The sequence below is a fragment of the Rana temporaria genome, chromosome 6 (assembly GCF_905171775.1).
Source record: "Rana temporaria chromosome 6, aRanTem1.1, whole genome shotgun sequence".
Lineage (NCBI taxonomy): Eukaryota > Metazoa > Chordata > Amphibia > Anura > Ranidae > Rana > Rana temporaria.
Window position 1 is genome coordinate 96,466,445 of NC_053494.1, and position 18,163 is coordinate 96,484,607.

Below are 18,163 nucleotides of genomic sequence, written 5' to 3' on the forward strand. Positions count from 1 at the left end.
TATTAGTCTCTTGCTGCACAGAGGTAGCTTGTAACAGGGCTTTTACAATATCTTCCATTTTCTGGGTCCTGTACCTTTAAGGCCACTGTAACTGTAAAGTGACCGGTACAACAGCGAACATCCCACTTCTGATACCACTTGTGGCAAAGTCGCTTGGGTTAGTAGAAATAGTGAAACATGCAGCGCAGCAAAGTCACCAAAATAGCAATAAATATGGCTTTATTGCATCAAAATAATAATACAAACAAAAAGGCCTACTCCAGCTTAGGAGGCTAACTAAACAGTAGTGTCCCTCACTACGGGTTACTGGAGCGGCTATTCCGGCCTCCAGTATAAACAAACAAAAATAATAGTTCAATATAAACAATAAGTTCTGACAGACCTTGTTCCTCAGATACACAGACAGACTTCAGTCTGCCCATCCAGCACAGCCTGGATCTCACACTGAGCTCTCCCTCCCTCCGACTCTATCAGGTGCAGGCTAATTAATAGGGAGAGAGAGGAGGATTACCTGTTGGGCCAGGCTTAACCCTTTCTAAGACAGGGAAAGCTGACCTTTCCAATCTCACACTGACATACCTGGAATCATGTACTCTGTCACAATGTATATATAAAAAGAAATAAAAAGAACAAAAAAAGAAATAAAATAATATAATAATTTTTTTTATAAAAAAAGGGGGGTTGCCATCCGGGGCCCTGGGGACCTCTGGGCCCTTTAATAATAATAATAATTGTATATATATATATATATATATATATATATATATATATATATATATATATATATATATATATAAATATATATATATATATATATATATATATATATATACAGCCCTCAAAATTTCCACTCGCCTATTAGCATTTGGCGAGTGGATTTAAGCTGGGGGCGAGTGATGACAGGGCTGCATGACCAATCTCCCTTCAATCTGTGCCTACACTTAGAGTCCCGATGAGATTGGCGGCCGAAGAGGAAAGGTGCATGCTCGGGAAAAGTAGTCTGGTGAGCCGTGCACAGGCAGAGCAGTACACAGGTGCTCTCCTTACAATTCTCATTAAGGCATGGGACCTAACAGTATGACCTCTCTGAGCCTGCCCCCCTCCCCCGGGCCCCGACTAATGTAGCTGGAGAGCAGAAAGTAATGAGTGAGGTGGAGGATTGCCAAAATTACCACTCCGGTGCAGCGCTCACTGAAAGTTGCCCTGACATGAGAGCGGCAGCCTTCTAGTTTGTGCAGTTTTCTTCTCCTTGTGCTCTATGTAAGTGTCCAACAGTTTAGCCTGAGCACTGTGAACAGACTGGTCTCAATGTGTGCTGTGCGCTGTCAGTGTGTGCTGTGCTATGGTGTCAATGGCTGTGCAGTTGTGTGGATCTCAGCGCTGGATTGTACTCCCTCCCGCTGTGCTGCAGCTCCTCTCCTCTCTGCCAGCCTGAATAAAAGGGGGAAGTGGGGACATGCAAGCGTGGAGCCGCACACACAGGCTCCTGATGATGAGATGAATGGGAGAGAGAGAGAGGATGGATGGGAGTTGCAGAGGAGACAGCAAGAGAATGGGGAAGAGACACAGTTCTAGTGTCCTGTCCCTCTGGTCTGCCCCCAGTGCCCTGTCCCTCTGGTCTGCCCCCAGTGCCCTGTCCCTCTGGTCTGCCCCCAGTCCCCTGTCCCTCTGGTCTGCCCCCAGTGCCCTGTCCCATTTTGTTAAAGTTGTTGTTGGTAATATTTAATTTTGTAACTTGATTCTGCATAAAACATTGTCATTCCATGAGATAATCTATGAGGGCGTGTTTACGGGTGAAATTAGGCTCAGGGCAGTGTATGAATTAGGTGGGGCAACTGGTGGCGAGTAACTCTTGAGGCCTGGCTAGTAGCTCAGGACTTGAAATTTTGAGCCCTGTATATATATAGGGACCCCCGGACCTCTAAAAAAAAAAAAATTGTCCCTTTAAAAAAAAAAAAAAAAAAAAATATATTAAAATATATATATATTTTTTATAAAAAATAAATTAAAAAAGGGGGGTTGCCATCTGGGGCCCAGGGGGCCTCCGGGCCCCTTACAGGTGTACTGCCTGTACCCCCCTGATGGCGGCCCTGGGGGTATGGAGATATTAGTGAGGTGTGTCTCCTGTAGACAAAGGAGCCCAACCCCATACATTTTTGCCATCAAAAGGACTGCAGCTCTTTTCCCTGGATCTCCCAAGCCCCAGACATTCTAAGAACATAAAATTTACTTTTTTATCTGTGTGCTTTTAACCATTACGATTCAAATTTCTATAAACATTGTGTAGTTTTCCTTTAATAACCGATACCTATTCTCCTTGGTATTTTGACAATTTTGTGACCAAATATTGCCTATAGAGAAAAATATATTTATTTTTCATACATCCCTTCAAAAACCTTTTATACCAAACATACCAATCATACCATCTAGTGCTCTCACGTGTCCCTCTGACCTCCTCTCTGGGCCTATATTGGGGCTTTCTAATGTGATCTTTCCATATATGTTCAAACCCTCCCGTTCCCTCCCTCGAAAAAACCTCTATAAACTAACAAAAATAGCAAAAAAAAAACAGCAACAAAAAATGAAAAAATAGAACTCCTCCATATATAGAGATTAATGAAAACCGTGGATTTTTTTCTAATGGAATTTTGGCTTAAACTTGTGTTGCATACACATGGTCACACAAATGTGCTTAGAAATTTGCTGTCAGAAATTTCGGCAGAAAAAGTCTGATGGGGCCTACACATGGTCGGAATTTCTGACCAAAAGCTCACATCAAACTTTTCTTGTCGGAAATTCCGATCGTGTGTATGCGGCATTAGTCTTTTTTTTTATTGGTCATTAAAAACTATCGTGTGTAGACTCCAGCGCTTTTTTTTTTACGTGAAAAATTACCATTAAAAATTTAGAACATGCTCTAATTCTTCTTGTCGTTTTTTACGTCGTGAAAAATGGTGGTGTGTAGGCTTTAATGACGGGAAAAAAACACGCATGCTCAGAAGAAAGTTATGAGACAGAGCACTCGTTCTGGTAAAACTAGCATTTGTAATGGAGATAGAACATTCGTCACATTGTAATAGACTGAAAAGCACAAAGACTGAAAAGTGCAAATCGTCTCTCACCAAACTTTTACTAACACGAATTCAGCAAAAGCAGCCCAAAGGATGGCGCCATCCGAATGGAATATCCCCTTTATAGTGCCGTTGTACGTGTTGTACGTCACCGCGCTTAGCTCGAGCATTTTTTTTTTCATAATCGTGTGTATGCAAGGCAGGCTTGACAAGAATCACATCGAGAAAAACGTTATTTTTTCCATGACATCAAAATGGTCGTGTGTACGCGGCTTTAGACTTTATTCACACAAAAATGGCTAATACCCTGAAGGACTCTTTTTTTTTTTTGCTATTTTTGTCTCGTTTGGGAGATTCTTCATCACATCCTGTCCTGTAGACACAAAGGGAAAAAGGAGGAAATTTCTCCAAAGTGAGGGCAATACCTTCTCAGTAATTACTGGACCAATTAGAAGATTTCACCTCTGAAACTCAAACTTTGGGATTTTCTCTTTTCATTCCAGTGACAATGACACTGAAAAAGCGCAGGCGCAGGCACTCTGCAATCAAAAAGGTTTCGTAGCTACTTTGGGGTGTTTGTCGCACGTAGGGCAACCCATTCAAGTAAATAGGCTGCCTTAGGAGTGATGTACGTTAATGCATGAAAAACACACAACAAAAGCATGCACGAATGGACACTCCTGCTATGCTCAGGTGCAAAGGGGCCTAATAATGACAAAGCTATAAAAGCTGTCCCAGACCATCACACTACCACCCCCATGTTTGACTGTTGGTATGATGTTCTTTTTATGAAATGCTGTTTATGAATGCTTTTTATTAAAATGTGTGCGTCCCTTAACAGATGTAACGGGACGCACACCTTTCAAAAAGTTCAACTTTTATCTCACCAGAGAATATTTGCCCAAAAAGTATTGTGGATAATCATGATGTTTTTTGGCCAATGTGAAATGAGCCTTCGAGCCTTTGTGTTCTTTTGGTCTGCAGGGTCTTTTACCTTGGAGCTCTCCCCAGGATGCAATGTTTGCCCAATCTCTTTCTTATAAGGCAAGTGAGGCCTGCAGTTCTTTAGATGTTGTTCTGGGTATATCTATGACCTGGATGAGCCATCAGTGCTCTTGGAATAATTTTGGCAGGCAGGCCCATCTGGGTAAGGCTCAACACTGTTCCAAGTTTTCTCCATTTGTTGATAATGGCTCTCACTGTGGTTCACTGGAGTCCCAAAGCCGTAGAAATGGCTTTGTAACCCTTTCCAGACTGTTCTCATCTGTTCTTGAATTTCTTTAGATCGTGGCATGATGTGTTGCTCTTTGAGATCTTTTAGAGTGCTTCACTTTGTCAGGTGGCTTCTATTTAAGTGATTTCTTGATTTCTTGGTTCAACAGGTCTGGCAGTTATCAGGCCTTGGTGTAGCAAATTTAATTTAATTCAGCTTTCCAAAAAATGTAGTTAATCACAATTCATTCATGATTTAGCAAGGGATAGGGCAATTACTTTTTCACATAGGGTCAGGCAGGTTTGACAGCTTTTTTCCCTTAATAAATGAAATCTTTATTTAAAAATTGCATTTTGTATTTACTCAAGCTATCTTTTTGAGTAACATTAAAATTAGTTTGATGATTTGAATAATTTAAGTGTGACAAATATGCAAAAAAAAAAATGAGGAAGGTGGAAAAAAAATATATCACTGCACTGTATATATATATTATCTCACAAAAGTGAATACACCCCTCACATTTTTGTAAATATTTTATTATATCTTTTCATGTGACAACACTGAGGAAATTACACTTCGCTACAGGGTAAAGTAGTGAGTGTACAGCTTGTAAAAACATTGTCAATTTCCTGTACCCTCAAAATAAGTCAACACACAGCCATTAATGTATAAACCGCTGGCAACAAAAGTGAGTACACTGCTAAGTCAAATTTCAAAACTGAGCCCAATTAGCCATCTTCCCTCCTAGTGTCATGTGACTCGTTAGTGTTACAAGGTCTCAGGTGTGAATGGGGGAAGGTGTGTTAAATCTGGTGGTATTAGTCTTACTCTCTCATACTGGTCACTGGAAGTCAAATATGGCACCTCATGGCAAAGGACTCTCTAAAGATCTGCAAAAAAATGTTGTGCTACATAAAGATGGCCTAGGCTATAAGAAGATTGCCAATACCCTAAAACTGAGCTGCCAAGACCATACAGTGGCCAAGACCACACATCGGTTTAACAGGACAAGCTCCACTCAGAACAGGCCTTGCCATGGTCGACCAAAGAAGTTGAGTGCACATGCTCAGCTTCATATCCAGAGGTTTTCTTTGGGAAATAGACGTATGAGTGCTGCCAGCACACTGCATCAAATTGGTCTGTCGTCCCAAAAGGAAGCCTCTTCTAAAGATGATGCACAAGAAAGTCCGCAAACAGTTTGCTGAAGACGGACTAGGGACATGGATTACTAGAACCATGTCCTCTGATGAGACCAATATAAAATTATTTGGTTCAGATGCTGTCAAGTGTGTGGTGGCAACCAGTAGAGGAGTACAAAGACAAGTGTGTCTTGCCTACAGTCAAGCATGGTGGTGGGAGTGTCATGGTCTGGGGCTGCATGAGTGCTGCCGGCACTGAGGAGCTACAGTACATTGAGGAAACCATGAATGCCAACACGTACTGTGACATACTGAAGCAGAACATGATCCTCTCCCTTTGGAAACATGATAACAACCCCAAACACACCTCCAAGACGACCGCTACCTTGCTAAAGAAGCTGAGGGTAAAGGTGATGGACTGACCAAGCATGTCTCCAGACCAAAACCCTAGGAGCGCAAGGTCTCTAACATCCACCAGCTCTGTGATGTCATCATTGAGGAGAAAAAGAGGACTCCGGTGACTCTGGTGAACTCCATGCCCAAGAGGCTTAAGGCAGTGCTGGAAAATAATGGTGACCACACAAAATATTGACTAATATATGGAAAGTATGTACCCAAAATATAGGTGAACCCAATATTTTCTATTTTAGATTTATACACTTCAATAACATTCAATATATTTTGTTAAAAAATATATTGCAAAAACTACTAAGCAATTAAAAATAATGTTGATATCATCCTATTTATCTATATTCTGTAAGTCAATACTATGGTGACCTGAGAGTATAATTTCTATGTACATTACCTGTAACACATGACATTTGTTGCCATGTTGCATGAAAGACATCTGTAAAAATTGGGTGTTCTGTATCACAAATTGTATCTGTTGCACAGCTGTTTATGTCTTATCTGCTTTTAACTTGTGCACGTTGAGACCAAGTTCTGTGTGATCAGCATGTAGCCATAGAAAATAAGCTATGAACAAGGCATGATATAAAACAGCATAGTCAGTGATATGATTCACTTATCAGTTTAACGGAGATACAATACTTTGGCAAAGCACAAATGAAATGTAGGTGTGACTTAAAAAGCAGACTATAAATACAATGGGGAGAAAGTTGTGTTTGCCATCCACCATCTACTTCTTGAAGCAAGAGCTACTCTCATCTGACTCAATCCAACACCATGGTTCACTGGACTGCTGAAGAGAAGGCCGCCATCAACTCTGTGTGGCAGAAGGTCGATATTGAACAGGATGGACATGAAGCACTTACCAGGTATAACAACTTCCCTTGGTGTTGCTCCTTTTTCAGAATCTTTCTACTATGCTACCAGTATCTTTTAACCTAAATCATTTAACAGTCTTCTAATGCTTTATTATTTCCATGGTTTTAAATAGCAAAATGTAGTTTAACTTAAAGTGATACTAAAGGTTTGAATAAAAAAATAAAAATAACAAACATGTCATACTTACCTCCACTGTGCAGTCTCTTTTGCACAGAGTGACCCCGAACACCGTCTTCTGGGGTCCCCCGGCGGCTCTCGTAGCTCCTCCTTGCATCAGATAACCCCCCAGGAAAAGTGCTCTCCCAGGGGTTACCTTGCGGGCGCTCTCCTGTGTCCAGCATTTGGCGTCCATAGTCACCAAATGCAGGACCCCGCCCCCTGTCACCCACATCATTGGATTTGATTGACAGCAGCGGGAGCCAATGGCTGCACTGCTATCAATCTATCCAATCAAGAGCCGAGAACCCCAGGCAGAGAGATGGCGTGTCCTCGCTGTGGGACATTCCAGGGTTTAGGTAAGTAAAACGGGGGGGAGGGGGGTGGGATGGCTGGTGACTGACAGAAGTCTTTTCACCTTAAAGGGTTAGTAAAGGAAAATGTTGTTTTCCTTTAAGATAAAAAACATGTCATACTTACCTTCACTGTTCAGTTCGTTTTGCACAGAGTGACCCCGATCCACGTCTTCTGGGGTCCCTCGGCAGGTGTCTCTGGTCCTCCCCGCAAGTACTGACCACAGTCATGCAAGAGCTTGCATGGTGGTGAGTACTTGCGGGCGCGCTCCCGTGGTACAGCGAGCGGCCATAGCCGCTCACTGTATCACTCGGCCCCGCCCCTCGGCGCGCCGCGTCACTGGATGTGATTGACAGCAGCGCCAGCTAATGGCTGCGCTGCTCTCAATCCATCCGCTCTAGCCAATCAGCGGCCAGGCTGAGTGGCGAAGAGGATCTCAGGATCGAGTGTGGGACTTTCGAGGGGTCAGGTAAGTATAACAGGGGCTCGGGGGGGCCGGCAGCATCAGATGTTTTTTCACCTTAATGCATAGATTGCATTAAGGTGATCTCCTTTAATGCATAGGAGACATTAAGGTGAAAAAACAGGATGGTTTACAACCCCTTTAACAAAGAAATGAATGTGATACTTCATTGATTTGGGCTTGACTAATAAGGCACTATGTAAAGTGGAGTTCAATAGTTTTCTTTATGTATTGCATATTTTACACCTTTATTGTTTTTAGAATGACCAAATCCAATCATTGTGACTGTGAGTTAGAAGAATAGAAAGCAAAGGGAAATCTTTCCAGTGGGGCCACAGACAGAAAAAAACAACCTGGGAGAGATTCCAAACTTTACACACTCTATCCAAATCGGAAAAAAAAAGAAGAATCAGTTATTTACTGCTGTCTGTGTCCCCAATAGGTGTAACCAACTTTTCTGTTTGTCCTGGTCACCATTGTCACCTAGACTGAAAATAAGAGAAAATCCCAAAGCTTGAGCCACCAGAACAGGAATGGAAGGGAAATGTTCTAATGGAGACACTAGTTCTAGTGACAACTGTCTAAGAGGGGATTTACATCATTACAGAGAAATTTCCTCTCAATTCCTGTAATAATGTTAGTTTTGAAAGTAACAAATATCTTTACACAGTGTGATTACATAATTTTATTATATATTATGTATGTTATTCATATCCTTGCACACATACAAGCAATTAATATTTGGTACAAGTTCACAAGTTCACAAGCACACACAAGTACATACCAGCCACATACAGGTACTGCATCATACCCATGAAGTTGTATTTATTAATTGCTGATGAATATATGTTTGAAGGTTCCTGGTGGAGTCTTGTATGTAATCATTGCTCATGTCTCCTCTATGTTGGCGGAGGTCTTTTGGTACTGATTTGGTATTTTTATCTTATGTTGTATCATTTTATTGTAAACCTGTACTGACGGTTTGTATAATAATAACAATTTTGTAAAAGAAGGTTCCTGGTGAAAAATATTAATCAAACATGTTTTCTTCCATTTTTCATAGGCTGTTTTTAGTCTACCCCTGGACCCAGAGGTATTTCGGCTCCTTTGGAGATCTCTCCAGCCCAGCTGCAATTGCTGGTAATGCTAAGGTGCACGCACATGGCAAGAAGATCCTGGGAGCTATTGACAATGCCATCCATCACCTAGACAACGTGAAGGGCACTCTGCACAAACTCAGTGAAAAACATGCTAACCAACTGCATGTGGATCCTGAGAACTTTAGGGTAATCATCTTAATATTTTATTTAACACTGTGCTTTATTGCTTTCCATTGACCAAACAGCCATTAATTTTGTCACCTTTGTAAGTTTATTTAAATCCAAAACTCTGTTCATTTTGAGTAGTAAGAAATAGTTAAAAACCCAAGCTGTGGTCTCATGGGGTGGATTTCCATGTGCTTCTTAGAGACTAAACATAAAGTGTGAAGCCTCGTACACACGCACGGTTTTCTCGGCCAGAAACAGCAAGAAAACTGCTGGCAGAGCTTTCTTGCCGAGTAAACCGTGCTTGTGTACGAGGCTTTAAGGTTTCTCGTCAAGAAAACTGCCCAGAATCTAGATAAAAAAAATAGAGAACCTGCTCTCTATTTTCTCGTTGTGATTCTCGGCAGTGTGTATACTTACCTGCTCGAGAAACCCGAGCGTGTGTATACTAACCTGTCTCCATGGAAACCTGCGCATGCTCTAAATGACTTTGACGCATGCGCGGTAGCTTCCAAGGCACAGGTAGGGTGAAGCAAGATGGTTGCGATTCAAAAGAACGGCGGTTCTTTTGAATCGTACGTGTATACACTCGGCCGGCAAAAAAATCTTGCCAAGATACTCGTCAGGAAAAACAAGTTTTTTTCCTGACGAGAATCCCACCCATGTGTACAGGGCTTGAGAAAATCTCTAAGGCTGGGTTTACATATATACAAACTGGGTGCATTTTTAAAAGGCATTCAATTCACATAACATGTGAGTGTGACCGGCTTTCAATGGAGCCGGTTCATACATGTCTTGGGCAGCTGCGGTGTGGTTTTGAAAAGGGTCCTGTATGTTTTTGGGTCCAGTTCAGGTGCAAATTAAGTGAATATTTGCACTTGAATCGCAACTTGAAAAAAAAAAAGTTATGGCTTTGAAATTGTCTTAATAACCAGAGTAATGGTCAATAGTAATCAACAGCAAATAATTATTCTTTAGCAGCTCAAGGAATAAGTAACAACTGCTGATCCCTCTTTGGTTGTAGTACACTAACACATTTTCAAACTTTTTTGCACGTTGCTGTTATATATTACTCTTCTTCTAATTAAATAATTTGATAACGTAATGATTTGCTTAAAATAACAAAATGTTACTTTTTTTATGCAGCGTCTTGGAGAAGTGTTGGTTGTTGTCCTGGCTGCCAAACTGGGAAAAGCCTTTAGTCCCCAAGTCCAGCATGCATGGGAGAAGTTTGTTGCTGTCCTGGTTGATGCTCTTAGCCACAGCTATCAGTAAACTACAACATGAACAGAAAGCAGCATAAATTCCTCTATTAATGTGTGTTCCATTTGTAGCACATGTAATAAAAAATACAAAAAAAGTTCCCTTCTGTAATGTCATATTTATTTGTAGATACTAAATTAGCAATGTGGCCTGTAAAAGAAAATAGGTTTGTTTGGTGTGTTTCCTAGTTAGGCTAACTGATTTCAGAGGAAAAAGATAAAGAGGTTGATTTACTAAAGGCAAAAATACTTGTAGTTGCCCTCTGCAAGTGCAAATGTTCCAGAGCTTAGTAAATGAGCAAAAGCTCTGCTGACTTCTACCATCCAATCATGTGCAAGCAAAAATGCTCTTCTTTTCCTTGCACGAGCAGGGCCGGCCTTTGGGGTGTGCGAGCTGTGCGGCCGCACAGGGCGCAATGGGCAACAGGGGCACCGTGCGGCCATCCAGAGGCATACTAAGGGGGGGCGAGCCGCCCCCAGGTACCACACACTGGGGGAGTGTCAGACCGGCACCCCCCTCCGCGATTGTATTACACTCGCGGTGGCAGCGCCATGGGTTTAGGCAGCGGCACACTGGCACAGGCAGGGAGAGGCGAGCTAGCTACAGTGGCGAGGGAGAGGTGGTGTGCGGGGGGGAGGGGGGGTGCAGGGTGACACCGCTGCACCTACCATCCCCTCCTCTTTCGGCCACGGGCTGCCTGTCTGTGCGATCCCAGATGTCACACAGGCACAGCCGAGTGAAGCCGACCGGCCTCCCCCCTCCTCTCTGTTTATGTGTAAACAGGGGGAGGGGACCTGCTGTGCATGTGCCGCTGCGCTGATCTGAGGTACTGAAGGGGGCTGCACTGAAGGGGGGGAGGCGACACTGAATGGGGGGAGGCGACACTGAACAGAAGGGCTACTCTGAAGGGGGGGCTACTCTGAACGGGGGGCTGCATTGAAGGGGTGGACACACTGAAGGGGGGTCTGTGTAACATGCAGGGGGACCAGAGCGGCAGGGTTCTGTGTAATGTAAAAGGGGTCCAGTGATGCAGGATGCTTTGTAATGTAAAGGGGTCCAGAGACGCAGGGTGCTGTGTAATGTAAAGGGGTGCAGGGTGCTGTGTAATGTAAAGGGGTCCAGAGATGCAGGGTGCTGTGTAATGTAAAGGGGTCCAGAGATGCAGGGTGCTGTGTAATGTAAAGGGGTTCAGAGATGCATGGTACTGTGTAATGTAAAGGGGTGCAGGGGGCTTTGTAATGTAAAGGGGTGCTGTGTATGTAAAGTTAAATTAAAACAAATTATTTGTTATAAATATTTTTGTCCTCATTGTGTATGTTTAGGTGACCAGGGGGCGAGTGGTGAAGATGGGGGCGCCACGGAATCAGCTCGCACAGGGCGCCTGAACACCTAAGGCCAGCCCTGTGCACGAGATTGGGTATTCTTTGCAAAGTGAAGCCTTACCTCATTTACCAAGCTCTGGAGCAATTGCACTTTGCAAAGTGCAGTCTATTTGGCTTTAATAAAACAACCCCAAAGAGTCTGGAATGAATTTTTCATGAATGCCATTCTTATCCTGGCCCTTAATGGTCTCTGCCAAGGGAGGACTGAAATTATTGTTCCTAGGGGGCAAACACAATCAACTAGTGCTTTCATGGCAGGGACAGATTTCTGTGGACTAAAAACTGTGTACCATGTGATGTATGCCATGGTGCCACATTGATAGGTGGTCATGGTAAAGGGTACATTTTCCAAAATCTAAAAAAGCTAATTAAAACACACTTTATTATCTTCCAGCATCAGCTTTCTTTAGCTCTCTCTGCATTTTGTCACATTACATCTCATGCCCCGTACACACCATCACTTTATGTGATAAAAAAAAAACGACATTTTCTGTGAAGTAAAAAATGACCTTTTTGAAACTTCAATTTTCAAAGACGAAGTTGCCTACACACCATCGTTTTTCTCACAATGTTCTAGCAAAGCGAGGTTACGTTCTCACCACTTTTTCCATTGAAGCTCGCTTCTGGACATGCGCGGGTGTAAAAACGTCTTTTTAAACGACGTTTTCCCCCACACACGGTCAATTAAAGTGACGTTTTTAAAAACGTCATTTTTTTTCATCACATAAAGTGATGGTGTGTACGGGGCATATGAGTCACAATGGAAGTTGCTGATGGACATTTTTCCTCTACCAGACACTGTGATTTCAGGTCCGAACAGAAAATAATATAACACTTACAGTGGTTCTCAACCATGATAGTGCCGTGACCCCTTGATACATTTTCCAAAGTTGTGGGGACCCCCAACTGCAAAATTATTTTCATAGCGTGGGGTTGTCAGCACCCAAGGCAGGCCAAGTAATTTGTGCCCCTAACCCACGGACATTTAGCGCTCCCTGTGTCCCTTCCACTCGTACAGTATTAAAACCCCTTATGGTACATTTTTGGCTGTACCACTCTCTCTCTTTGTTCTCCTTTCTTTCCCTTTTATCTCTCTATATCCAAATTTCTTGTTTTTTTCTCCCCACCCCTTTCTCTAGCTTTTTTTTCTTTCAATTATTCTTTCTTTCCCTTTGTTCTGTGTTCCTCCCCCTATTTCTCTCCATTCCATGTATTCTCTATTTGTATTCCTTCTCTTACTCATTGGTGAAGGGAATGAGATGAGCGGCAGTGCTGGTGGGGGTGGGATCAGTGGCAGTGCTGGTGGGGGTGGGATCAGTGGCAGTGCTGGTGGGATCAGTGGCAGTGCTGGTGGGATCAGTTGCAGTGCTGGTGAGGGGTGGGATCAGTGGCAGTGCTGGTGAGGGGTGGGATCAGTGGCAGTGCTGGCGGGGAGTTGGAAACATGGGTAGTCCTGGTGGGGAGTTTGGATCAGTGGCAGTGCTGACATGGGAGTTGGGATCAGTGGCAGTGCAGGCGGGGAGTTGGGATCAGTGGCAGTGCTGGCATGGGAGTTGGGATCAGTGGCAGTACAGGCGGGGAGTTGGGATCAGTGGCAGTGCTGGCAGGTTCTGATCAGCCAGCCAACTTAGGTGCTCTTGATCAAGGTCATCTGCTGATCTGAGAACTGTAGTGGGGACTTTTAATGGCAACTATAATCACAGGTAGTGTTACTCACACAAAAAGGCTAGGAGAGTGGTGCAGGCTTCAGGAACAGCCCAGGATTCGGTGACCCCTGGCAAATTGCCATTCGACCCCCGAGGGGGTCCCGACCCCTAGGTTGAGAACCACTGACTTAGAAGCTGTCACTACCCCCCTATTTAGGGGCAAGCTGAACCTAGGTTTGGTATGAGACAGGTTCTACGAATAATTACGTTTAGGTGACAAATCTAAACCCTTTTAAAGTCAATGGCCATTTTCTATAATAAAGTGGAGGTTCACCCAAAAAGTACATTTTTAACATTAGATTGAGGCTCGTTTTGTCAAGGGGAATCGTTTTTTTTTTTAAAAATCGAAGCAGTACTTACCGTTTTAGAGATAGATCTTCTCTGCTGCTTCCGGGTATGGGCTGCGGGACTGGGCGTTCCTATTTGATTGACAGGCTTCCGGCGGTCGCATACATCGCGTCTTGATTTTCCGAAAGTTGCTGAACGTCGGTGCGCAGGCGCCGTATAGAGCCGCACCGACGTTCGGCTTCTTTCGGCTACTCGTGACGCGATGTATGCGACCGTCGGAAGCCTGTCGGAAGCCTGTCAATCAAATAGGAATGCCCAGCCCGAAGACCATACCTGGAAGCGGCGGAGAAGATCTATCTCTAAAACGGTAAGTACTGCTTAGATTTGAAAAAAAAAACACCCGATTCCCATTGACAAAATGAGCATCAATCTAATGTTAAAAAAAAAATTTCGGGTGAACTCCGGCTTTAAGATAAAAGAGATTGTCAAACAAATAGCATGGGGGATGGACATTGCCTTGTGGAACACGTAGCAAACCAAAAAATGCTTTGTTGCCACTTAAAGCGGAGGTTCCATTCCAAAAAAAAAAAAATTAAAAGTCAGCCGCAGCTAACACTGTAGCTGCTGACTTTTAATAAGGACACTTACCTGTCCTAGCCGCCAGCGATGTCGGCCCCCTCCGAGGCCGATCCTCGATCCTGGCAGCTCCAAGCACCGCCATCCACAGTAAGGGGAACAGGCACAAAGCGCTGCGCGGCGCTTCCTACTGCGGCGCTTTGTACTGCACATGCGCGAGCAGCGCAGCGCTTTGTGAATAGACCGGCTGCTTTCTGGGACACACACAGTTCCCAGAATGCAGCACGCCCCATTCACAAGAAGACACCGAATGTAGGAGGAGGAAGAGAATCCACCGCGGACGATGAAGAGGCAGATTCGGCACTTCCGCATAGCAACAGCTATTTAGGGTAAGTAAAACATATATTTTTTTTTTTTTTGGTGGAAAAAAAATAAAAAATTCAAGTGGAAACTCCACTTTAAAGACTGCCGACTACATATATACTAAAAATGGGGTAAACTAAAGCGCTAGCCAACAGTGAAAAATGACAGGTGCACAAACAAAATGCTGCTCAAATCTAATATGTGCTAACAACAAAACAAGGGTATAAAAATAAAGTGATGAGCGCAAACTGAACTAGTGAAAGAAAACAATGTAACAATATTACAGTGATCATAATCTAAGATAAGAGGTTATAATTGTGATAAATATCACAAAAAAACATAGAAACAAGCGGTGAAATATAGTCCTTTCAATAAAGAGCCAAACAATTCATTAAGAAGAAAAGTCCATAATAAGGTGAGTGCACAAATGGGTATAACAGCTAATTCAGAAACTTCTGCCAATAGAAGATACTGCAACAATCTAGGATGGTCTTCACAGGTATTGAGCTCTCAGAGCGCTTACCTCCAAACAGTAGAAAATGCACCTCAACGAATTCCTCAGGCCACTGGAATGGGATTTAGAGCGTCCTCTGTAAATGGAAACAGTCCCGGTCCTCAAAACAATCAGATCAGCTCACCACAACAACCACGAGTCAATCATAGATGGAGTGAAGAAATATAAACTCTCATTGTGAAACATGTAAAGCTCAAGTGGTTTTAATGAAGCTAAAAACTTGCTTACATGAAAAACAGTTAAAAAACGCCAAACATAGGCACTTCCGGTGGGACGGTCGGGGTAACGCGTCACTTCCGGTCACGTCTAAACCTTACGCGTTGCGTCACGTCACGTGACTTCATCAGAGGTTACTGAGTGGCTAAACGATACATCCTTATAAAGGGGAAAAGCGGATATTGACCAGCGGCCATTTTGAGTCTCAAAAACAGTATAGAGAAGGCGCCGCGGCCATTTTAGAAGAGGGAAGGCAAAAATCATTAAATAAAAGTTGAATAAAACGTCCATAATAAAGGGACTGTGGGGACATCATAATAATCTAATACACTCATAATGAGTGTCAAAAACCTAAATTTAATTCAAGCATCTGTATAAAATTAAATAAAACTGTTGAAAAAACTCACCAACACAATAGATGATATGTGGGCAAGGAAAAACGGACACTGCTCATAGAACTACTATTGAGCATCATCACCATAATTCATGGGTATATATAATTGATGATGGTGTCTAATTATGAAACCCTCAAAAATTAAAATTGTTATAAAATATAAATTAAAAAGTTACATATTGAATGATGTCAGAAAAATTGGCACCAGAGTATGGAACTACACTAAAAGTCTCCAATGTTGAAAGGACTATTAGCCAGAAGGAATCTCAGTGGATTCATTCCCTTAATACGTTAGTACCCAACGGGTTAAATGTAGAATTTGACCTAAATTGCTATTTAAGTAATTTTTAGTAATCAATATTTTGTTATGGTTTTTAGGTCATGTCAATCCAATATATTCAATGTAGTAGACGGGTATACATTGTAAAACATCACATTGTAAACGGAAGGGGTACCTTTCATCCCGGTCTAGTCGTTTTTTCTACATTGGAGACTTTTAGTGTAGTTCCATACTCTGGTGCCAATTTTTCTGACATCATTCAATATGTAACTTTTTAATTTATATTTTATAACAATTTTAATTTTTGAGGGTTTCATAATTAGACACCATCATCAATTATATATACCCATGAATTATGGTGATGATGCTCAATAGTAGTTCTATGAGCAGTGTCCGTTTTTCCTTGCCCACATATCATCTATTGTGTTGGTGAGTTTTTTCAACAGTTTTATTTAATTTTATACAGATGCTTGAATTAAATTGAGGTTTTTGACACTCATTATGAGTGTATTAGATTATTATGATGTCCCCACAGTCCCTTTATTATGGATGTTTTATTCAACTTTTATTTAATGATTTTTGCCTTCCCTCTTCTAAAATGGCCGCGGCCCCTTCTATATACTGTTTTTGAGGCTCAAAATGGCCGCTGGTCAATATCCGCTTTTCCCCTTTATAAGGATGTATCGTTTAGCCACTCAGTAACCTCTGATGAAGTCACGTGATGTGACGCAACGCGTAAGGTTTAGACATGACCGGAAGTGACGCGTTACCCCGACCGTCCCACCGGAAGTGCCTATGTTTGGCGTTTTTAACTGTTTTTCATGTAAGCAAGTTTTTAGCTTCATTAAAACCACTTGAGCTTTACATGTTTCACAATGAGAGTTTATATTTCTTCACTCCATCTATGATTGACTCGTGGTTGTCGTGGTGAGCTGATCTGATTGTTTTGAGGACCGGGACTGCTTCCATTTACAGAGGACGCTCTAAATCTCATTCCAGTGGCCTGAGGAATTCGTTGAGGCGCATTTTCTACTGTTTGGAGGTAAGCGCTCTGAGAGCTCAGTACCTGTGAAGACCATCCTAGATTGTTGCAGTATCTTCTATTGGCAGAAGTTTCTGAATTAGCTGTTATACCCATTTGTGCACTCACCTTATTATGGACTTTTCTTCTTAATTAATTTTTTGGCTCTTTATTGAAAGGAATATTTTTCACCGCTTGTTTCTATGTTTTTTTGTGATATTTATCACAATTATAACCTCTTATCTTAGATTGTGATCACTGTAATATTGTTACATTGTTTTCTTTCACTAGTTCAGTTTGCACTCATCACTTTATTTTTATACATATATACTGTGGCAGGAAAGCTCTGTTGCACGAAACAACGTACCTGTACTAGATGAACTAGATGCTGTGGGCACACGCGCACCCGCTGCATGGAGGTTGAGCCAATCCGTGGGTCCGGCAGACCCAATGTCCGCCGTCTACCGCGATCACTCCACAGATAGGCTATGTACACAAGACAGATCCCCATTCTGACAAGGAAGTACACAGATCTTCTGTACTGTACCTAGTAATCAGGAATAGCGATCTCTGTGTTCTTCCTGTCAGTCCACCCCCTCACAGTTAGAACACACTAACAGGGAAAACATTTAACCATTTTATCGCCCCTACCAGTGTAATTTATACAGTGATCAGTGCATTTTTTAGCACTGATCACTGTATTGATTTCACTGGTCCCCAAAAAGTTTCACTTTTGTCATTTGTTCGCTGATCGCCGCCATTACCAGTAAAAACAATAATAAAAAAAAAAATACATAAATCTATCCTATAGTTTGTAATCACTATAACTTTTGTCTAAACCAATCAATAAACGCTTATTGGGATTATTTTTGTTTTGACTTGTTTTTGTGCTCCTCACCTGGTTGCCGCCACCCATGCTTGACACCATCTGAACCAAATAAGTTTATCTGGGTCTCATCAGACCACAGGACATGGTTCCAGTAATCCATGTCCTTTGTCTGCTTAACTTCAGAAAACTGTTTGCGGGCTTTCTTGTGCATCATCTTTAGAAGAGGCTTCCTTCTGGGATGACTGCCATGCAGACCAATTTGATGCAGTGTGCGGCGTATGGTCCGAGCACTGACAGGCTGACCCCCCCCCCCCCACCCCTTCAACCTCTGCAGCAATGCTGGCAGCACTCATACATCTATTTCTCAAAGACAACCTCTGGAT

General features: G+C 42.5%; 1 protein-coding gene across 1 annotated transcript; it reads left to right on the forward strand.

Moving 5' to 3' along the window:
* Positions 1 to 6,530: 6,530 nt before the first annotated feature.
* Positions 6,531 to 10,311, forward strand: LOC120943627 (hemoglobin subunit beta-3-like). The gene is made up of 3 exons (XM_040357026.1): positions 6,531 to 6,700; positions 8,747 to 8,969; positions 10,095 to 10,311. Exons 1-3 carry the CDS (start codon positions 6,609 to 6,611, stop codon positions 10,221 to 10,223), a joined length of 444 nt encoding a protein of 147 aa, XP_040212960.1. The 5' UTR covers positions 6,531 to 6,608; the 3' UTR covers positions 10,224 to 10,311.
* The last annotated feature ends 7,852 nt before the right edge of the window (positions 10,312 to 18,163 follow it).